Here is a 24,751-nt window from a genome sequence, read left to right on the forward strand (position 1 = left end):
TATTTGGCATCGTTAAGGTAGAGTAAAAGGTGCAGAGGAGAGATCATTATTATTATTCATGGCTATTTTGTTTTTCAATGCCACATACCCACAAATGGCTGGGTGAGATTAATCATGATGATCTGTTTTGGAGTGGAGGCTCTCTCTCATACTCTATGTGTGTCTCTCTCTCGACCTCCCCTCCCCTCTCCTCGCTTCCACCGAGATTCTTGTCGGACCTGCATTCTTAATTGCCACTGAGTTAATTAATCTCACACTTGGCTGCTGTAATAACTTGACTTGTTAGACCTCCTCTGTGCAAATGGACTTCGCCTCTTTAGCAGCTAAAAGCACCAGTAATGAACCAGCCAGGAGAAAGGCATAGACAGAGCATCCAGAAAAAGCTTAAAACATGGCCATGTCAATGCTACTATCTGCTTGACCTTACATGTACATTACATTTACATTTTAGCCATTTAGCTTACATTCCTGCAAAGTGGCTTCTTGTAGGTGTAGTCATACTGTAGAACAAGCTCGAGTTTCTAGACTGACAACATTGCAAGATAGATATGAGAAAATGCAAACATCAGCTACAGCATTCTGACAACAGATGCAACAAAACCTTTGTGTGACTCTAGAGGTATGATGCAATTTAAAGGAAATAAATAAGACGTGAGGAGAAGGAGAATAAGTGTCTGGCTTTAAAAGGTACTAGTTGTTGTATTGCTTCAATAAATTATTACCATGTTTATTTTAAGGCATTAGTATAATTAACATAATAAACAAAATCACTGCTGTGAAGATTGGCAACCTCTAACTTCCAAAATACAGTTAACATTTTGTGCCACACAGATTCCAGGAGCCTGGCTATATATAAAGTACACAGGGGGATTAACTTTATGACACAAAACAATAACGACTTTTATATTGCAAACAATACAAAACATTATTCTAGTTCCACGGTTTCAACAACATGATCTCAATACAATGACGGTTTGTTTTGGCTCGTATTTTTATGTTTACTCTTAAAAAAGGGGGTGGAAGGGGGAAGTAGCAGCACCTTTGGGAGAAACATATTTTATTCTTTATATTATCACCTTTATATAAAAAAAGAAAGTTGAGGAAAAAAGGATATAAATCAAATGGGGATGACAATGACAAGATAGGGACAGTTACAACCAGAAGAGAGCATCCACACGCTACCTGTTCTCAGCCCAGCTCAGTAATATCTGGTCAGTCTCATGGTCAGGGATTGGTGAGGTCCCAAACCTTATTACATATTAATGTATTTAACCTATGGAGAAACCACTCGATAGATACTCACGGCAAAGAATCCTGGCTCTGGGCAATTAAAAGAAATTGACGGATGGACAGGCAGACATCCAAGGCTGCTGGAGTCCATATGGCAGGGGGCTTTCAGAGGCCCACTTCAATTACATAAAGACCTCTGTGCATTGGCATGACACACAGAGGGCCCCAGACAGCAACAACAGAGAAAGACGGAATAAACCGTACAGAGGTTAGTAGCACACACATGGACCCATACAGTATATTCACATACACATGCACAGAAACAGACAAACTGGCAAGGACAAAATGCAGAGGTTGCACACACACACACATACACTACACAGGCCGACATAGACACAGACAGAATTAGCTTTCTTTTTCTAATACACATACACAAATGGAAACTCATCCTGTCATTGTCCTAGTAAGATGGATGTCTAAATAATCGCACCGTGATTACAGAACCACTTGCATCACCGATCCATGCTCAAGGACCCTCACACACTCCAGCAGATCTGCTTAACCCAAGCCATCTGACTGGCCTAGAGTTTATGCCTCGACTCCTCTTTCATCTGAAGGTGTCCTGTTGTCCTTAAAGCACCTAAACAGCAGCATAAATCTAAGAGAAAGAAGCTGGTTGTACATCAGGACAAGGGAGGAGGAGAGGGACACTATCTAAACAAGAAGTGAGGTAGGTTGAAGTTTGATGGTTTGGCTGAATGATGTAGATGACGAATGAGATTAGGGAGGGAACAGGGAGCTCTGGGTTAAATACATTTTCGCTTCTAGTTGTTTTTTTCTCTATAGAAGATATATAGTGTAGATATTTTTCATTTTGTCATCTGTCTACCTCTGCATGCCTCTGTCTTTCTCTTGGGATATGTAGGAGGAATATGGGCTACCCTGGCTAATGTATTATTCACCCTTCATTGATGTGTAACTAAAGCTGGCAGTTTGGGGGGAGCGTGGTGTCACCAATTACCCCCACACCACCACTATCTATACATACACACACACAGTAGCTCTAGCCACAAGGCCACCAGGCACCCATTGATTTATGTGCTGAGAGAAGGGACAACAGTGTTCGGAGGTGAAGCTACTCTGAAAGGAACTACAATCAGAGGATTTTTTACTTCTTTCTTTGCCTTTTCAAATGGACATCTATGTGTACATTCAAGTAAACACAAATAAGAGGAATCTTGTGTTGCACCGGGGTTGTCCAAGAGAATAAATGGTTAACTTTTTCATACTTCACCCAGAAGTTTCCCCCACCTACCCACCTGCCTTATTGTGATCCTTATAACACAGCCTCTGGCGAACTTAGCTAGTTAAAAAATAACAATCCCAATGTTTATGCCTAAACTCACCCATTAGCACAAGTGTTCAGCTGGGTTCAGTTCTGTTGTGGCCTGTAGCGATACAATCTGAAGGGAATAAACAACAACGAGGTGCAAGTTTGTTTTTCTCCCCAACTGGAGACATGGGAAATGAGAGATGCACCAAAAATATCAGTATGTTTCCATCCAGCTCATATGTGTTCCATCTACCTTCAACACATGCACAAATACATAAGCCAGACCTCTTGGTGGTCCAAGTGAGCAAAGTGGGGTTGGTAATGCTCCAACCGCAGGGTGTGGATCAGCACTAACCTGATTAGTCATTGGCCCTGACCCTGAACCAGCCAAAGTGGGTAGAATACAAATGAATCCCCAGGGCCACTGGCCAGTAAATCTGACTTGGGACCAGTGTTTATGGGATTCAAACCGCACCACACAAGGCCACAGCAGATGGGCTTACTGACCCTGAACAGTTACTTCATTAAAAAGAAGGGAAAAAGGTTTTCGGGCAGGGTGTTTGCTGGACTGATTGGTAGTTACAGTAATTATAAGATTGGGGTTATAGTAATTATGTCTACTGGCATACTTTACTCAAAAAGGTGTCATGAAACCTATTTAAAGGAAGAAACACATGTCAATAAATCATGGCAGAGTTAAATCTGCAAAGCCCTAGCTGCTATGCGAAAGCGTTAATATTTAACCAACATGAAGCCTCCTGCTCTGTTCCTTCAGGTTCTCTTCCATATCTAATGACTGTTGAGGCTCAACACATCCAGGCTGCTCTATTCTTGGGTTAGTGAACAGGTGAGGAATTACTTAGACAGAGATGGAAATTGATTTTTTTAAGTGTTGCCTCATTATCCCATGTGAGGCACTTTATCCAGTACCACAGAAACACAACACCAGACAATGTGGGTTGTGTAACGTCAAGGTCATATGGATGTTATGGTTCCGTGTGTAAATTGACAGAATGGGGGTCGGCGGTCTGGATTGAGATTGTATGGATTGTCTGGAAGCAGGGCCATTAGTGAGGGACTAATTAGGGGAGACCAAGTGGTCTCCAGTACTGGTCGAAGCCAAGATTCATAAATAAGTAAGTGCAGGGGCAGCTTGGTCGCTTAATTAACAAAGCGTGAAAAAAGGGCGTGAATCCCATGAGGCACAAACCCAATCTGGTTGCAAGGATGGGCTATCGGCAGCAATCCTGTCTATATTGGTGGCATTGATTGATGGCAAGCCAAATTGAATCTCTAATCATCACCACCCTTTTATATCTGCACCCCTGGGGATTGACAGAGGCCAAAAGTGGCACAAGGGGTAATGCTTTTGTATCCCTTTCCTGACACTAGTGGCATAAACATTGCAACCCCCACAACCTTTCTCCCCTACTCACTTGAACATCCCCATCTGGCCAGGGGTTATCTGACCCCTGTGTGTTCTCGCTCACACTTTCATGTCTCTGCCGATTGTTTTCACACTCTAAGCTGTTTGGCTGAGGTATTTAAAACTCAGACACCTCACACGACTCCCACTTAGACACCCTCTGCCACCTAAAGCAACATATTGCATTACAGCCCACTGAGGCACTCTTGCCTTTCTTTTTTGTAGCCATTCCTTATGTGCTAATCTTTTTTATTGTCCAAGCTGACAGGCAAGGAACATGTTTTGCAAAAAAAGCAGAGCATGACAATGACATGTTGAAAGACAAGTGCATGTCAGACCTGTCATGTAAGGAAACAATTTCAGTCAGTGGAATGAGAGGAGATGACGTGCATTTGCCATGCCTTTAAACTGCAGACTTTCCTCTCTCCATACACAATAGGGGAAGTCATCTTGACAGTCAAGACCTTATCAAGTAGTAACAACAAAGGCTCTCTGAGCAGTAAATCGCATCTGTCTTCCAGCATCTTACTGTCACTGTTGGGATTTTGATATCACGAGGGTGTGAGATAACAGGGAAAGGAAAATAATACTGCAATTAGGACCTACTGTAACTGTGATAAGCTGCGGTCACAGAACAGGGAACTGAAGAGGGGCAGAGGGCAGAACGATGGACAAAAAGGATGGGATGAAAGAAGAAAGGATGAGAATGACAGTTAAAGAGAGGGGGCGGAGAGATCATAGGCTGAGAGCAAGCTGGGAAAGGGACAAGGCCAAAGAGAGTGACAGGGTGAAGAAAAGGAAGGTAAACAGCATATAAAAGGAGGCCTTGTCTGCAGAGGATTTTGCTTAATGGCCACCTTTTTTGGTGGAAAGCCTTGAATCATTTGGTTCTTCCCCTTTGGCAGGCCAAAGCGCCAAGCTGTCTGGCTGGCACAATACATACAGGGACCTTGAAGCTGGTGGTACCTGATTAACTTGTGCTAAACCACCAGTGCAGTTATACAACCTCAGACTTTCTCTCATCAAATAGCAATAAAATATATTGGTCCATATAAATCAATGACCATCTGAACCAAAGGTAAACTTTGCCACTCTATAAAAAGAAACCCAAATGTTGAAAACTGACACCATGCTTTGTTCCTGTTGATAACCAAGTTTAACAAGGCTTTGAATTTCTCAGATATTTAACCGTGAGCAGGTAATAAAACCACAATGCTCGGTTATTGGTAAGCTTGCAAACACAGCTCATATGAGATTTGTGTTTACTCACTCACTCCTTCTGCCTTTTGTTCAACTCTAATTATTTAGTTCCATCTGCCATTGACTCACTCACTTTGACACTATAGGAGATTGCATCTTGAAATTGTCGCACAATGTTTCCATTGATCAGCACTGGCTTGCTTGTCAGATTCATTAAAAAAACGCTGGCAGATTCCTTCCAGACTGCTTCAAAGCCTAGACCTTTCATCTGGAACCAATGTGAGTGTATGTGTGCGCAAAAATGTGTAATTTGGAGGAAGCTGCATGGTGTGAAAGTGAAGTCTTGGACGATAGTGGAAAGCATCCAAGTCAGGAGATTACAGTTTCTCAGGTGGATCTCACAGTCTTAGAACCTACTGCTGCTCTGTTCCTCAGCTCCTCACACCCCTTCCTCCTCTTATTCCGCCTCCTACCTGTCCTCCTCCACTCATTTCCCCCTAACCTCAACATAATTGACCTTGGCTCCCTGTAACCTCTCTACAATATCTGGCCTTCATAGTTGCTTCTCTCAACACCTTTTGAAATGAAGTGGCTGGCCGATAAACAGAACTAAGTGGCTTTTGAAAACGAGAAACCCTCTCTTCTTGCCACCCTTTCTCTCTCTCTCACCCTGCATTGCCTCACACACACACAGCTCTAACTTTGAGGGGCTTAAATAACTGATAACCTTTCTGACTTTGACTCGGTAGGTGGGGGAGTGGAGCATGGCGAGAGTTGGACCCACCATACACATCGCTCACCTAGCCAAGCTAGAGGCTCAAACGCCAGAGTAGGGCGGGGCAGTTTATACTTCATGGCAAAGAAGGGGCATCCCTGGAAGTGAATGAGCTTGCACCTGGCTGAAATCCGCCACCTGCTATCTCCAGCCTTCCCGTGGTTGTTGAAATCCACAGTGCTAACACGCCAGTCTCGCAGAGGTAAAAGGAAGGTCAGATACCATGTAGAAACTCTAGGAGAAGACGTCTTGCCTTCTTGATCTTTTTTTAATCCCTTCTCTCTCTTTCATTTCACACACATATATACACACTGCTACACACCATCAAAACGCCGTATTTCTGGGGAACCAAAGTGGATAAGAAATGAGGAGTCTTTGAACTGCCTGGATGTTTCAAGCTCCTTCTACTCCTCTCGATCTCTGTGCTCCCCTGCTGCTCTGTTGGGACGGGGAGAAAGGGGCTGATCAATATGGTTTGACAGCAATGAAACGAATGGAACCAGCTGATTGATTCATTAGCAGAGGAGTGAGTGGATGTGGATGTGGGCTCTGACCCTAAGAAGCATGTGGGTGCGTGGATGAAGATTTCGTGGGGGCTTGGGTGCATGTGTATTGAGCGGAGTTAATGCGTGCATGCGTGCGTATGGCTGTGTGATTAAGCAACTGTCACCATTTATGTGTGTGTGTGTCAGTTGAGGGGTCAGAAGGGGTTTCCATAGGGTGTGAGAGGGGAATGGGAAGCTGTTTATGGCCTGACTTGGCACAGAGGGAGGGGGTCAGCCTATTTTGTCCGGTGCTTTCATCTGGCTCATTGCAATTAGTGTTTCACAGTACTCGTTGTCAAATCCCTGTTAAAATCACAGTTAACAACCAAAATGTCACACAGGCCATCATTGAATATATATTTGAAATTGCATGATATGTGAATTGCACTTTTTTATCCACAGTTGAGTTTGCAGTGAAGTAAACGTACAGTATTTAAGTAAGAACAGATATTTTGGGAACGTAATGAAAAAATGTTTTATACTCAACCAGTTGCAGTTGATTGCATCTTACTATCAAAAGGAAGAAAGTCGGCTGGAGAACAGACTTTCTTGTAACAGTGGAACAGCAGCTCTGTGAACTGACTGAAGCTGATGGCAAACCCACAGGTTTGCCTCCCTTCCCTTCCTCTGTCTGCTGCTGAAAAAACACATCATGAGAGTATCTGTGTCACACGCAGCACTTTATAGCTCTCTGCCATCTACGGTTTTACCAAATGGACAGGTGTTAGGGCCATCTGAGTAACAAAAGACCAAAAGCAACACCTCCACATTTGCTAGATTACCCCCATGAAATGCTTGCCTCAATAATAGCCAGTTAAACTTTTTGACCTTCCTTTCATTGCCCTCTAAATATTGCACTCACTTAAACATTAAAGTCACTGTGTCACTGAAACTCCATTTCAACTTGAGCTGAGGTTAAATAAATGCTCCCCACAGCTGACAGTGCCTCCAGGAGGCTACAGCGTGGAACCGTGGGGATTATGTAAATATCTTGACAAAAGGTCACGTGTGATTGGTGCTGCTGCCACAGAAATGTGCTGGATTCACCGTGTGTGAGCTGTGCAGTAGAGAGTGTGTTTAAGGATGTTCAGAGTGAATTTGGTGCACTGTTGGTAAGAGAGCAGGGGTCTGGTTAAACCTGCTGCTGTTCTCAAGAAGACAAAAAGGGAAAGGGAGAAATATGTAATAGAAGTGAGGAGCCCTCCTCTTGCCTGCGGGGCTTTTGAAGTGTAGATGAAGTGCAGGTGGTGAGTGTTTTTGACACCAAGGATGAGAAGTGGGGCAGAAAAAGGTGTAATAGCGGCCTGCTGCAACACTGCACTTAATGTGAACAGGAACACTCACACACAGACCCCTTACTAAGTAAAATATACACTTTTCAAAGACTGTTGTTCTCACACATGCATTATGGCTAATTTCAATGGATATTTGAGCCCATCAGTCATGACTTCAGCTTTTCCCTTGAAGCCGTTCCTATCATCACGCATAAGCTAACTACGCTGTTTGAAAATTAGCAAAAGCTGTTTTTCTGCTCTTGAGGGAAGCAAAGCCTGGAGCTAGGCCCTGTGTCTCGAAAAGTCCCACCATCAACCACCCAGCTGTGGTTAAACTCAACAAAGAAATTTCCCCGATCTGTCTTTTCTTCTTATAGTTAACAAGACCGGCAAAGGCTGAAACCAGGTGATGTGGCTTTTCTCCCCCCTCAAGGCAAACTGTTTTACAGCAGCGTCCACTCTAGAGACAGATGTAACTGACTATTATTTAAAGACAAATATCAAAGATCTCTTTCTGCTTTATCGGCAAAAATTTGTTACAAGAGTCTGTAGCTCGTAAAGAAATGGTGGGAGGAGGCCCTGAGGTGGATCAAACCGCTGCTAGGACAAGTCTACCCCCCCAAACTCCACCCTGTGTTCCTTCGAATATCCCTGCCTCTTCTGTGCTCGCCAAGTGATGAACAGCATTATGGCCGTCACATGTCCATAAAAGTGCTTAGTCATCTCTCAGAAGTGCTCCAGGTCCTACATGCAAAAAGTACAACTGCCCTGATGTGCAGGCTGGCCACGATGACAAAACGAAGTCAAGCGAACATCCCTGTCTCCAACTGTGATTTTGACCTGGTCTGTTTGTGTGAGTGTTTATGTGTGTCAACGAGCCATGAAAAGTTGTGCAGTCGGTCCCTCTAAATATACACATCCTCTTTCAGTGTATTTTTATTCGCCACTGGAAAAGGATAACCCCTGGAGCTTGATTGTGTTAAGACAGCTATTGTTGAGAAGGAACAAGACTTGCCTTGGGGAGTAAGCCTCCAACAAATTCATCCAAACAGACCCCCATTATGACCTCTAGATAGGGGTCACAGGACGTGGGTTGAGAGTGGGTGGAAAGCACAGCAGGTCCTAACTCACTTTTAATCTGGACATTTTGACACATGGTAATTTCAGCTGCACTTTATGGACATCCGGTGCCGACAGGGCCTATAAAACGCCAACTCTGATGGCCATTAATATTATGTCAAACATTTCATCAGTATTTTGAAAGCCATTAATATAGTCCAGTAAGGACTAGAAAAGGGGAACATCCCTGTATGAGTGAGCTGAGCAATGTGAAATACCCATCATACATTCACACAAACACACACATGCACATGCCGGGCTTTCTCATGACAAACATAAACAGGTTCTGAATAACTTTAGACCAATGTACAAATAAGGGTCTGTCAATTAATGTTTTTGTCTTTTACCTCATTCAGTGAATACAATTATACAAGAAAAATTTTGTGTAAAATGGTTTAGGTAGTTTTTCCGCATGACAATGGAAACCTACAAGCAAAATGTTTAAGTAAAATGTTTAAGCTGAACTTTAGTTCTTATTAATGACAAGGACTAATACAACGGGTGGTGTCTCTATCTCTCTATGCTGCCATCACATGACTTTATTTTTAATTCAGTCCACCGTAGTTAGAGGAGTAGACATACAGTGACATACTGTACACCCAGCAATACACACACAAACACTCCCTAACCCTTGTAACCTCCCAAACACACATACACACACTCCAACTGCCTAGATGCACCACCCATCTTGCTCTCCCTGCGAGTGCAAAATCTCTCCCTCACTCTCTTTCTCTCCCTGTGTTTGTGTGTCTCTCCCTTGTTCTGCTCGGCTGACTACAGACACCAGCAGTGTCTGTGCAGTGGGCAGGCCCAGACACATTCGCCCTCCTCTGCTTGCTCTCGACAGTGGATGTCAAAGACCTGCCATCCCACAAGGCCCCTCTGTCAGATGCCAGGATGGACTGCACACACAAAAGCAATATACTAAACAGCCATTCACACAAGCTGAATACACAAATACAGCTTTGGAAATTGTCCAGAAAATAGTTAGAATATCCTACTCTCAAAAAGCTGACATACTACTCACTACAGCTTGTTTCATGAACACAAATATTTTACTATAAAGCAATTACAACAACAGAACTACACACAACTACATTAGTATGGTTGTGTTTGTAAAAGCAAGCGTTAATTGCAGTAAAATACAATATCTGTTGTACTCCAGTTTAACTTGGATTAACATAACATTGGATTATAACATACATTCACCCTAATCATATGTATTTAACTGCAATAACATTACTTGTGTCACAGTTATGTCACATAAACTAGATTTACTTCACAGTGTTGGCTAAATTAAACTATTTTGAGTTTTAGCACTACTGGCTTAGAGCTGTTGCTATTATGCACATTTAGACACAGCCATTGACATTTATATCTTAATATTTATGTCAGTTGAAAAAGATGGTAGGATTTAACTATGTGGAGGTTACTGTAAAATAACACTAACAACCTACAAAACATATTGTATTACTGTAATAATAATATGCTTACACTCATATTTCTCTCACGGTGTAATTTTGCTGCTAGTTTTATATTCTGCCTCTGTTGATCCTGTTTTGTCAGTCCCAAAAGCTAAGATAGAAATGGCCTTTATGTTGTAAAGCCCCAAACAAATACAGTAAAACGAACATGACTCAAGGACATTCCTGGTGTCATATTTTGTCTCATCTTCAATAAAGACTCCACAGTATAGTGCTACAGAATCAAAGCTGACTTGACAATATCCCTATTTTCATCGCTACTGCCTCGTTTTCACTGATCATCCAACTTTGTCCACTTCCTCGTGGTGTGAAGGCCCCAGCAGGCCTTACATGGCTGTTGCTTGCCTACATGTGAAATTCCAGCTCGGTGAATCTTTCCACACCGCCATATGAGCCATGAACCATCAGTCAGTGCACATGAGCGCTCCCGCAGGCCCATTGCATCTGTAAAGTCTGTCAACTCTGTTGCTCTCTGGGTCTCTGATCCAAATCCGCCCCATATCCCAACCACACCACCTCGCAGCTCCCCCCATACCATCCCACCCCAACTCCCAACATGTCGTCATCCATTCTCCCTTCTTCCTGAGCGCCTTACGCAAATCTGAACCTAAGTCACTGTGCATCTGTTCAACATGGCTGCTGTCTAGTATATGACCTACCGACTGGCCGAGTTCTCTGTCGAGGTCAATATAACAGGATACTGCTGAAAGTGATGGACTGATACTGTTGTTTTCTCTCATGTCTGAATGGTTTTGTTTCTTCTTTTAAACAACTGTTTATCTGTAAATATTGAGATCGATCTGTATTGCTTTGTCAATTTAAAGTATTAGAAATTCAAATGCACTACCAATGGGAAGTACAGTATGAGCATGTAATGAACATGATAGGCAAAAACAACTTGATGGATATACTGTATACTTTATAGTAAAATGTAAATTGAGTTGACCAACAACAACAACAATAATAATAATAACAATAAAAAGAAGAAGAAGAATACAGTAGAGCATTTTATATTAATATTCAATTATTTTCAAATTATTTACTATTTCCCTGCTAATAAAATATATGACGCTAATTTGATTGTAGTGTCTGTAAGTCTAAATTATTACTTACAGATAATAATAATAATAATAATAATAGTAATAAAAGTATTATTATTATTAATAATAATATTATTATTATTAATAATATTAATAATATTGTTGTTATTTTAATTATTATTGAGAAGGCAGAAACCCTATGTACCCAATGTGCATTCGTGGCTATTGCACAAGAGGCGAAGTCATCCTTCACCCAGCCAATTGATTCAGGACGCATTGATAAATATCCTTATGAATTGCTAATTGCTTCTAGCAAGAAGACAGCTAGGCAGTCTCCCGCATCAAACCTGATTCTGCGGTTTTAAAAGGCTGAGCAGCGCTGATTCGCTCGATCAATAAAACCGCATCAATTGACACTGCGAGCACTCTTTGTCTGTTGTGTGTGTGTGCGCATGAGCAACTACCTCTTTACATCTCCGCAAGCATTATCTTATTTCCTATCATGAAAAAAAAATCGTGTATTTTTGCTTGATAAGCATACTTTTATAAAATAAATTAATTAAGTAATATTTAATGAGTACATCAGTATGCCTAAAATAAATTAGATAGATAGATAGATAGATAGATAGATAGATAGATAGATAGATAGATAGATAGATAGATAGATAGATAGATAGATAGATAGATAGATAGATAGATAGATAGATAGATAGATAGATAGAATTACTGATCCAAGTCATTTACCATTTTGCTGACCTCCACATTGCCCTCGGGAATGATTCATTAGTAGAATAGCCAGAATGACTTTGCTTTTTTTTGCAAATTCACTTTCACGCCTCTTTAGTGAGTTTCCACTCGGACCTTGAATGGTCTGTGTTGGCCACCATAGAGCCACTAATAGTTCCCTTTGTCACTTCAATTGTGACCCTAAATACATTTGTTCAGTAGTTAGCTTTTGAATGTGAGAGGAGCTCCTGAAGTAAAGTTTAACATAGCAGCTTCACTGTGAGTCCTGCTCAGGCCACACGCTGCGCTCATAAATAAAGCCCGGTGTATGAAGGCCTTCGGACAGCAAGCGTGCCGGACAAAATGGCCCCATTACTCATTACTTAATGTTAATTAAGTTTTAGCAAGACGCAGCCCCCCCAACCTATAACAAGACCCAAATTTGATATTGTCATTTTTAATAATATCACAAGGAACACATATAAAACAAACCGCCACATAGGCTATTTCTTTGAAAGCCATTATGGGTGAAAAAACACATCAGTTGAGCATTTACCAGTATTCCCTTAAAATCATGAAATCATTTCACCTAAATTTTTGTTTACGTACGTTTCATATTCGATTCTTTTTTTTTTTTCTATTTCTATTCTTAAATTAACTCTTTTTCTAAGGGCGTTTCATGCCTGCTGATCATATGTTCAACCACCCCTTTCACTGCCAATGTCTGATAATACTGATAATAAAATAATGATGATGACGAGGGGACCTCCTCTGCTAAAGAAAGACCGGGGGAGAATAAATCATAGGAGAGAGTAAGGTGAGAAATGTGCCAAGTGCAAACCGGCACAGGAAAGCTCCTGTGGAGGTGTGATCTCACCCACGTAAAAACATAAACATGTGCGCTTCAAAGGCCCTGGTTGTGCGTAATCACTCCACGAAATACACAGCCATAAATAGGGGAAAAAGCATGGAGAGTGAGTGGGGAACCCTGAGCTGCGACCATAAAAACCCATTTGTCTTAGTTTAGACAGAAAACGATTTCAGGTGTGAGTTGTTCAACTGGACGTTGTCCTAAGAGGTTTGGGTTTTCATTTTAATTTATAATAAATACACACAAAACGTTTTCAATAAACACAAGTCTATTCAGCTGTGGTTCCTAAACTGGGATGTTTGTTCAACTGAAACTCCATCTAATGCTTACATGCTGGTAGAGTCTAGATAAGAAATATGTCTTCTTTCAGCATCATATAAACTAGAATGCCATACAACAGGGATGCATTAAGACAACAAACTCAGATAAACGGCATCGACGTGGGTGCACTGCTCGTTGGTCTGGCCTGTCATTAAGGTGTTCGTGACTTTTTTTCTATGCTTCCTCCCTCCATCACAAGTAATTTACACCGAGGAGTAACCACTGTGCGCTACACAGGACTGTCATCGACGCAATTTGTCTCCTCAGCACACTGATAGCAGCCTAAGTTCAACAGCCAAGGCCTTTCTTACACTGAGGCCACCGAATGATCTGACCTCACCAGCATTGCAACGATCAACTTCTCATTTTAACAAAAACATTGTGAATTTCACTATCGAATGAACACAGAAAATACCTTAAGTGGAATTAGAAGTCGTGATCCTCAGACAATTAACACATTAAACATATTTGAATATCCAAACTCTAAAAAAATAAAAGATATATATTCCATCAAATAAAATAAAAATGTGACCTGCATATTTCATTATTTTGCGCAGAGCAACAAAACAACCATTATGACAGGAATATCAAATCCTGATTCAATCGTCATTCTTTTATGGGTCACATTTGAGCCAAGTAAAAGCACCCAATCAGTTCAATGAGGTAAAGTGCATGAACAGATTCAGATTATTGTTTAGCACTGATGTTCGCAGCCACTGAGAACTCGGAAACAAGCGAAACCCTGTAATAGCTCCATAATTAAATCATTAAAAGCAAACTAAATTTACAAGATTGAAGACGTTGAGTTTAACTATTAGGCTACATGTCAATTTAAAGAGCGGATGTGAACAAAACATGATAAAAAGAACAAAGAGGGAGAGAGAAAAAAGAAAAGAAAACATGAATTCATTAAGAGCCTTTCCCCGGGCTGAGTGACCCCGGGACCTGGAGAGTCGCACGGTGGGGCCTGGGTAACTTCCCCGCCAGGCCACTTGTTTCTCCCTAAATTGCCATAAACCCTGATATACCAGAAAGAGTCCCAACAGCGGCCATAAATCATCCGGCTGTATTAAAAGCTTTGGTAAACCCCCAGCCAGGTCAGTCGGGTACAATTTATGGCATCACTTATGTAAGAAATAGATTGTTCAAACGAAATACATCAACTTTAAGCCCCCTCCCTTCTCTTTCTCTCTCTCTCTCTGTATCTATCTCTGGAGCCCCCGACTTCTGCACAACAAGAATCCACTCATCCATTCAAGCCATGTGTTTTAAGTCAGTGGTTCCCAACTGGGGTCCAGTGACCTACAGGGGTCACTGAGAGGGGTCCAGGGGGGTCCCTGGCAAAATAAAGAACTACAATTTCCAAATACAATTTTGTTCAGGAGAAGCTGGTATTAGAACATTGTAATGCTAGCCATGCCCATTTAGGACGGTAATTAATTCGGCACTTTATTCAACAACATCAAAAGTGCATCTGAGTTTGATTGCTGGTTTTAATATAAGATCTTTGAGCAAATAAGTCACTTCTGTGTTGGGAGTCTTATCATATCCTACTTCGGTTGCCAAGTTATTTAGAGGTACCAATAAAACAACAAACCTTATCAGATAAGCTTTACACTATTTTAACCCATGAGAAGATGAAGCATAGCGTGAAAAGCAGTTTAAGTCAGAATGGTGGTTTCATGATGCGTTCAAATAGCACCGACTGTTTTCTCAAATTAGGGTCAAGACACTGGAAAGTGAGTTGAGTGAGAGATTTGAATCAAATGCACGCGGAGCGGTGTTGCGCCAGATTGCAAAACATAATCTTCATTTGAAATGATTTAGTTTTGTGGATGTTTAATAAGTAACAGGACCTTCTATTGGAGTGAAATAAATAAACGTTTCCTTTCGGCACAATGTTTTCTACTTTTGTCGTTTCAGCGTAAATATCTGTTTATAGGCAGCCTATCAACTGTATATAGCCTAACTGATGTTTTCGATTTATCTCAAATCATTGGCGTCACGTTTAAAATTGTCAAGCAAAGTAAAACGTTGCCTTGGAAAAAAAGACAGGCGTATTTCACTTGTTTTATGAAAAATAACCTCTTAGGACATTGTGCGGACAGGTCGAGAAACAAGCTGAGAGAGAAAAGCGTTTAGTGAGCCAGTGGCCCACTGTCCTACTTTCCTACTGGCATCACAAGCCAACCGGGAGCCTCGCCTGGGCTCCAGCATGCATAGTTCAAGCTTCAGGCCCCTTTCAACCTTATTTCCACAATTCCCTTATTCTTCTTTCCCAAAACAGAGCAGAGTGAGACATTCCAAACGGTAGGAAAGGAATAACAGAAGAGTGGGACTATACCTCGCCGGGGCAAAAAATAGACAGCTAGAATTTCTCATCGATTTTACGCACTGCAAACATCAACACTCAGCTTAAACAGATGGCTTTGTTATTGGAAGCAAAATAAAATATATCTGTAAATAATCAACTGTTGCCACTTTAAGAAGAAAAAAATCATTAACAAAACTAAAAATGAAATGAATACAGATGTAAATTAATCACAGTTAATTTGACTTCATTTAGCCTACTAAATGACATTTTGGGTAAATTAGAAAAATCATATTACAGCTTTTCCAAATGACTTGAGTATCAAAATAGACTATTATCAGATTTTTGAGTGTATACTTTGACCTCAAACTGATAGTCCACATGTCAATAGGCCACACACCAATACAACCCTAAAATACACGCAGCCGACTAGGGGAAAGTGTCTGATGGAGAGGAAGGAGGGGGGGTCGGAGCCGCGACACCCCGATGAGATACAGTGTGGAGCTAATTTCCTTTAAGGGACGAAGAAAGCACTAGCAGCCGGCAATAGCTGATCTAACAAAAACGAATACACAACTACCATTGAAATTGATGAGCTTTTGTTGACGCGCATAACAATTGTGCACTGAAACCTGTACCGACCACAGCGCTTGGCTGCGTAAAGCCAATAATGCCATTTGTGATCCCTGAAAACAATCCAGGTGGCCTTTGAAAATTAAACGCTAGTTTTAATTCGGGGATGACAGAAAATGAAGAATTTGGGTAGGAGCCTCACCCGCTGCGGTGCCCACCCTCTGTGAAGCATGGGTGCTGGCTTACTTGGAATGGAGGAAAAATACGCTTTAGGCATCCTGCAACGCAATTGAACCATATTTAGATGAAATTTCTTACCTTCAACGGCGGACACCACAGGCAGCAAGATGCTGCATAAAAGCAGAAAGTAATCCATTGTCATAAAGCGGTCAGGTCGGACATGTAAATAGACCCACGAGAGCGAGAGGAGGGAATACAATCCTGGGTGATCCGACGCTCCACGCACCCAGTCCCGTCCCAGTCCCTGTCCCAGTCCCAGCTGTGTCAAGCCTCCAGGACCAGAGTTACCCCCATTCACCAAAACACGTAAAGGTGAGTGTTCGGAGGAACTAAAATGCGTGAATATAGCAGCCCGTCTTCCTTTTCAACGATCTCCAATGTACCTTATTAAACCAGAGAAAAGGCACCGGGCGCAAGTCTTCGAGTCCCTTCCCCTCGCACTGAGCGAAGCAGCTGAAAACAGGTAGTCCTGTCCGTGGTCACCATCCGGAGATTATTTCCAGCAATATTTCGTTTACAGTCAATGAAAAATAAAGAAGTAACAGCCTTTTCGAGGAGATCCGAAGAGTTTCTCTGTGGTCAGTGGAGCAGAGGCAAAGATAGCCGCACTTGTGTCAGAACCATGGTGAATAGTCCCAGCTAGGGTACATGCGTCCACGATCAAGTGGTATTCCTATAAAGAAACAGTCGCGCGATTTATAGATATTTATTCCCTGAGCGAATTCATCAGCTTTGGCTGCTGTGTGAATCGTCTGCTTCGCTCGGCTTGTGCACTGGAATGAAGCACAAGGCTGTGGAGGAATAACGGGAGAGTGGAGAGAGAGAGAGAGAGAGAGAGAGAGAGAGAGAGAGAGAGAGAGAGAGAGACCGGGGGCACCAGCAGGAGGAGGGGTTACGGTTACAGCAGCTGCACTGAAAAAAAGTCTACCTTGACAATCATTTAGTGCCATATTTATTATCAAAAATAAAATCCATGTCGGATGTGTTTCTCGTCCCAGAGCAGTCCTTGTTTCTCGCATCGTATCGGCACAGCTGTTGAAGCATGACAAACGATCTTCTCTTCCAGACACTTGATTTAACACATTTTTTGTGGTAAAAAGAGAATGATTGGATATTTTTTTGAATAATTTGTGCAACATTTTGAACTGTATCTTCACTAGTGTTTCAGTATTCTACAAACCTTAAATTATTGGCTTAGTTGTGAAGTTGGTCTTTTTTTGGTATTGTATCTTCTTTTTGTAGCAGCGTGTCACTGCCTTTCCTTTCCTGGGACTCCCAGCTCACGTACAGGCATGGACGCACAGCGCCTCCCTGCGGGTCGCTCCGTTTCGATGCAAAGGAGAAATGACGTTTCTGCTGAGATTTTGCTTTTACAATTTTCTCTTCAACTGCGTAACTTCAAAATACTAAAATGTTTCGAAAAAGCTCACTGGACAGCACTTCGCCCATTTTGAGATTTTTGGTTTCAAAACAATTATATGGATGTATAAAATGTGCAATTTAAGACTATAATTTGATTAACATGCTCATGGAAAACATACACGTTTTCACTAATTTCGATTTAACAGTCCGTGGCATCGACGTTTTCTGCAAAATTTAAAGTAATAACAAAGCTGAGAATCTTTCCTGGACGCGGCGCTTTTTAGAGGAACATAAAACTGCACAGTTGTTTAAGTTGCTTGTTTGCGTTTTATAATACAGTGAGACATTTAACTTAATCGGGCTGGCAAAAGGCAGCAGGCAGTGTTTTTTTCCTGCAAGAATATAGACCTGCAATCTACTTTTCCTCCTTGGATATGTTGAAGAAGGGCGCATCTGTCACGACCAGGCTTTTACAGCCTTCCTCCTCAATCTCTCTGTTTTCAGTCGTTTTAATGCATCAGTAAATGCTTCAGTCTATTCTCAACAGCACTATGCAAAGTTAAAGAATCTGCAAAGAAAATATACATTTCAGTCCAAACGGCAACCTTTAATATAAGTTGCTTTTTATTTACAGAAAAAAATATTTTGCTTCATACACATTTTCAGTTTTAGGGGGGCATTTTAGTGCTTTAAATGAACGAAAATCGCCATTTGGTCACCGAAATAAAATCCTGTGATCTGTTGGGGAATTTCAGTATTGCTGACAAAACAAAAGCCTAGTAACTCAGCACACAGGTTATAGGCACGCCCTGATGTATATGGAATATTTCAGTAATATTGACATTTACCTAAATGCTGAGTAATATTTTGTCCAATTTGCTTTCTTTAATTTAGTAATAACCAACTGATGCATTTAATTAAGTCAGACATATATAACAGAGCCAGAGATGACAGGCGCAGTTCTGCTTGGCACAGTCAGCATTAATACTAGGCTGCATGCTAAATAGCATAAGTTGATTACATTATTAATTATGTTGAATATTGATGTGTTCTTTGCTGTGTTTGGAGATAAGAAAGAAGTGGAGAGCTGAACACCGCTCTTCAAATAAAGTTATCAAAGTTAATGTAAGGGATTTATATTTATTGTCAGGCCGCTTCTTGTTAACTTTATTCTGTATGCAAAGAATTACAATTATGTTAATACAATGGAATTTGTCACCTGTTCTGATATAAAGAAATGTTTTGGGTGTGTTATGAGAAAACTAGACCTGTGAAATGTCAAAGTGGAGCCAAATGACTGGTCTGTTAGTGTAATGTTGATTGGATGCCATTTCCTGAGAGGTGCAAGCATAAATAGTTCTAAAAGATAATCTTGAGCCATATGGCTAATTTTTGATACTTATTTTCACCAAAACTCCCAATTCATCTCCTGAATTAGATTTGTATTTTTTTTTCTTTCTAGGCTAATTTCGTGGCTGATATCAGAAAGGAAAAATATGAAGAAAAGGGTTTCCTGGATGTGTAGGGAAAACTCTTCAACGTTTTCCATCTTGGCATTACAAGCCAATTTGTCAAAGGGATGTTTTCACTTTGTGTTCCCTCATGTCTGAAAACTACTTTTATGTTTGCATGATATTTTTAGAATGGCTATAAAGATGATAAGAGGAACATTTTAGGAGGTAAACTATTGATCCACACTGTGTTTATTGTGAATAGAGATCAGCTAAGAGACCAAAATCAACAAAAATACTTAATGAAAGTAAAGAAATCCAATAAAACAATAACCTCTGCTGGTAGTATAAACAGTGCTTGATGACATAGCAGCCCAGCATGCAGAATAACACACTGTTAGAAATTGTACTCATTTTAACAGAAATATTACTGTATTATCAACAGTAATTGGATGTTAGTGCTATATACAGGATATTGCTGTACAATTGTACATATTTACTGTAACTTTAACAACAGTACTGTGTTATTAACAGTGCTTTGCTGTTGGTGTCTTATACAGGTGGTTGTTGTAAATATCTACCTTTAGAAATTCTTAAAATTTAAAATTCTAAAAGGAACTTTGTTTTCTGTGCTAAATGTGGGATTGATTTTACAGTAACATTCATTATCAAAAAATCCCATGCAAAAAAATTACTATAGCTATTTCTTGTTTGTTTTCATTATGATGAATCATTTTGGTCTTGATGTGTTAAAATACTCACAAACTAGAAGCAGAGGGGCAAAACGGGCATTAAAGGCTCCCTCAGACTTAGTCAAGTTATTTTGAGGGGTTGGTCTCTCTGACACAAAATTTGTCAGATTCCCATATGAATTCCTGTGTACAACGACATAGTCCGTTTGAAAGGAAAATCATTTTTAGTGAAGCAATGTGGGTAAGAGGATCTGTGTTGGCTTCAAAGAAGACTGTCTCATTTGTTGCCAAAACCACTGAACCCCCTCTCCTGCCTGGTCGCCATTAAAGGGCAACCCGAAGCACACTGAGTTCATGACTGCCACCTCTGTTACTTCTATACGCCTATGACTGCTCTTAAAAGGAAATGAGGTAGCAAGACTTTAGAGCAACTTTGCTAAGAAAAGAAAACATAGATTTTACAGATTTTTGTTGGAAAGCTGTTACACCTTTGAAGGTTTCTCCCAAAAGATCAGAAAGCAAGATTCTTGGTCTATGATAAACAAAAGATTACCAGGGGTAAGTCTCAGAGAAATCCTGAACCCCCTAACTGTTGCCAATGTAAAAAAATAAGTGTGTCAAACCATAAATATGGGCTTGGTATAAACCAACACACTGGGGGGGGGGCTTTTTTCCAATGACTGGAACGTCCACATTAATAACTCACTGGTTGTGTACTTTATAGCTATGCTTGGGTTTTTACAAAACTAATGGAGCAGGTTTATTTTTCTACATTTTATAGTGTGTGTCATTTGGGTCCGGTTTGACGGTTGAGAGTTTTCTCGTCTATGAATGGCAGCTGTAAAACTGTATATACAGACTTGTTGTTATGTAATGACTAAAACAGGTCAAGATTAGTGCTGAAATCACCCACCAACACACACACACACAGCTTTTTTCTGGAAATGTTGCATTGATATTTTTTTTTCTTGGAGGCTTACCGTAACCATTACCCATAACCAAAACATGCCTGACCCTAACCACTGCCTTTACCTTTACCCTATAATCTAACCCCAAATGAGGACAAGAGGCTATTTGAGCTGTTCCTGAATGCAACTTCTCTGAAACTAAATTGTGGACACCAATTTTGTCCTGAAGCAGTCGCTGATCTGGTTTAGAGTCCACAATTTGTTCCGAATGCGACTTAAAACAAACACATACACACACATACTGTACGCAGACATGGATAAATGGTCCACTAAGTGCTCCTGAGAAGCACCTGGCACACATTAGAAACTCAATAAGTAAAGTGGCAGACATTTTACTGCCATATGGACATTTCTCAAGCTTACACCTACTGCGCCCTCGCCAGACCCTCACTAACCTCATCCATCCTTCCTCCCACTCATCTTGTGCCAGGATATCAGTGTCTCTACTTTCTCTCTTAAAACGCAACACGTAGACAAGCACACATACACACACACACACACACACACACACAAACATAGACCCAAGACTTTTCTGACACACACTAAACTTCTCTAACCTTCCTCCCTCACAAATCACATGCCCGGACACAAACACAAGCGCACACAGTCACCCCCTCTAGCATGCATAAAACTCTGGCAGACTTCACACACACACAGACACACAGACACACAGACACCCTGTAGCTCTTATGTCTGGGTATGGTCTAATAGCAGCACTAATGGGATGTGAGTGTGAGGGGATCGCTTTACTCTGGCAATATTAAGGGAATGGTGAGCCGTTGGTATGTTAGAGTGTCTTTTGACATGTGTGTGTGTGAGTGAACCGGCAAAGAGTACTGGTAGTGATGGTGGAGGAGGAATTGGTGGTGGGTGGCTCTGGAGAATCTCACAAGAGCTCAAAGCTGGAATCCAGGCAGAGAGGAGGTGCATGTGTGTGTGTGTGTGTGTGTGTGTGTGTGTGTGTGTGTGTGTGGGGGCTGTTTACAAGAGTTTTTGGTGGTGGGGAGGGGTGGGGTCTAATCCTAAAGGCCTTCACCACTGACCCAGCACTTAACACAGGATCAAAAATGCAGCCCCAACTGAACCCCCTCAAGACCACCATCATCCACCCTCCTCTACACACAGCAGCACAAATACACACCCAACACCACATCCACTGTCTCGCCTCCAGCTAAAGTCCTGCTGCTGTAAATCAGCCTACCCCCACCCCCACCCCCACCACCCCCACCCCCACCCCACACACACACACACACACACACCAACACACACACTCTCCTCTTCCTTTACCACCACCAACACCCCAATGTCTGCCACAACCAGCTACTGTCTGTCTCTGGTGAGTATCTATCACCTTTCAGCACCCTCTCTACCTAACAGAGAAAAGATATACTTCACTGTCTCAGCTGACTGTAGATTTATGACTCAACCTCACATCACCCCAACCCCGCCGTCTTTGTGCCGAGAGACAGACAGACAGGCAGGCATTTAGGCAGACAGGCAGTCATAGATAGACACAGTCATACATGTATGAGTATCACGGTGTCAAGCTAACAAAAAGCCTAAGCATGCAAATTACACGCTGTTTGGACAAAAAGTGAGAGACATAAGCTTTCACCACTATGACAGGATTACATAGAGTTTCCCCTCGGGGATCAATAAAGTATTTCTGATTCTGATTCAGAACATGGACAGAAACAGACAGGGATTGAGGTTGAGTTGGTGGAGAAGTGATTATATTTGTACAGTTCCTGACTTGGGAGGAAGCTTATAACTGTAAATGAAGATTTTAAGCCACAACAAAAGTCTTATCCTAACCTCAACCAAGGTTTCAATTGCCTTACTTTAACTGAAGTTGCTAAATGTGCTTAAACTCAATTAGCTAATATTTCCACACAACTTGAAATTAGCATGTCCAGTTTGTCACATATTGCTGTCACAACATTTATGTCCACATCCATAAACTGGGTGAGTCAACACAAAACAAGTCACTACTTTGTCATAACAGTTTCTCTTCTTCCAAAACATTTTCTGTCGCTGTTAAACATCACAGTTTTTCTAGCAAATACAAAGGCTGCACTGGGTATGGGGTGTAACAAAATTGTAACCTGTAAAAGAAAGTAGGAAAACTACCATTTAAAGTCCTGCTCCATTCAAAAATGTATGTTGCTTATTGTTACTTTACTTGAATGTTTGGCCTTCACAGAATGATGTACATGCAGAGTTTGACACTATAAGGCTGTTTTCACATTCATTTGCTGAAGGGGGTAAAGTTTCTCTGTGCTCACCTTAAATCTGAAATTAAGGTATGTACCTACCTGATTTTGTGACATCACAACTAGTTTGGAAGCCAATCATGGTCCAATATGCAAAAGTGTGATTTGGAAACTTGAAACCTCCAGTGCACATAAATAGTGAGAATGGATCTTTCAGTAAAGTAGGAGACATCTTGTGTCCAGCAGTTAAACTTTATAAAATGAACAATATTTGCATACTGATATTCATATAAAATTTTGTTATAATAAAGGAGAAGGAGTAGATGTAATTTTAAGAATTTTTTACTAAGTAATTGAACCTTTTTGTGGAAAAACTACATGAGACACATATTATTCCAAGCAGAATATTTTTTATGTCTTAAAACATGTCTGGAGGGAATCATCAAATTTAATCAACTTGTTTCCAGTATTGATATGGTCTTTATTCAAAAGCACTTGCTAAAAGTCATATACAAAAACAAACGTATGTAAGTCCATACATAGTTTTCTCAATGCTTCATTTCTCAAACATGTTTTTCTCTGCCTGCTCTTTTCCCACCATGCCTCTGTTCTCTGTATTACAGTATTTTGACTGGCCTGAGTGGCAGAGTAGGTGGGGGGAGTTCAAGGCAGACACACTGGCCAGCAGAAACATGACTGTACGCTTCAGATCTTTTCCCATTAACACAATGGAAAAATCCTGTGTGCCGTGTGTTGCTGCTATCATTGCCATTGTAAATGCATGTCCTTCCCAATGTGCGACCTGCTCCCGAGGTACACTTGCCTGTACATTCCAGATTTATATGCTGTCTCCTTACACCCATGACTGAGCTTGAAATATCTCGAGCTTAACTTGTGCCAACAAAATCGTTTTAGATTCATAAATATTCTGGATGTTTCCATCGTGGCAGTGGATTACTTTCATGTTGGACTGAGAAAAGAACACTCAATTTACTAATACGTAAATGTTTTGAAAAAAATACAACCGTGACAAATTCCCAAAGACAAAGTCCAGACAGAGAGGGAAAAGGGAGTCTCATGCAGGAATCATTTGACGTGGGCCAATATCAAAGGTCCAGAATGAATAATCACCAGTGCTGGTCCAATAACCGAATGATTGATTGGCCCAGAGCACCACACTGTCTGAGATAACATTGTTCAAAGTGTCCAAACACAATGTCAACACAGTGTCTCCCTGTGGGCGCCGTTCTTCCTCCATGCCCAGAAACCTACTATTGACCCTTGACCTTTCAGCATGTCCATCTGCAAAATGCAATCTTCAATGCTGTCTGTGACCCAGAGGGTTGCCCACAGTGGGAAATGGTGGCAGATGCTCTCTACTGTAGGTTATTGGAGGTCACTATAAACATCCCTCAAAAACAAGCCAGGAAATTAGCTTAATAAACAGGCCTGGAGGAATTTTCTGCTATTTGAAATAACATCAAAATCTGTGATAGCATAGTTATTGCTACACTTATATCTCATACAGAAGACTTACTTGAGGCCATTGAAAGAAGCAGAGGTCAATAGCTTTGGTGTCTACTTTTTATAAGCATCA

The 24,751-nt window shown here is 41.2% G+C and overlaps 1 protein-coding gene across 12 annotated transcripts in view; it reads right to left on the bottom strand.

The window, feature by feature from the left end:
• Nucleotides 1-17,272, bottom strand: part of LOC122877517 (ephrin type-B receptor 3-like) — a 62,177-nt gene extending 44,905 nt beyond the window's left edge. For 8 of the 12 annotated variants that reach the window (XM_044199167.1, XM_044199162.1, XM_044199159.1 and 5 more), the window contains exon 1: nt 16,547-17,269. In XM_044199167.1, the coding sequence (XP_044055102.1) occupies nt 16,547-16,610 (64 nt within the window). In that variant the 5' untranslated portion in view covers nt 16,611-17,269. Of the gene's footprint in view, nt 1-16,546 lie in introns of all 12 variants that reach the window. The other 4 variants (XM_044199170.1, XM_044199158.1, XM_044199169.1 and 1 more) reach the window with 3 other exon arrangements.
• Nucleotides 17,273-24,751: the final 7,479 nt, after the last annotated feature.

Source organism: Siniperca chuatsi, linkage group LG6 (assembly GCF_020085105.1).
Source record: "Siniperca chuatsi isolate FFG_IHB_CAS linkage group LG6, ASM2008510v1, whole genome shotgun sequence".
Taxonomy (NCBI): Eukaryota; Metazoa; Chordata; class Actinopteri; order Centrarchiformes; family Sinipercidae; genus Siniperca; species Siniperca chuatsi.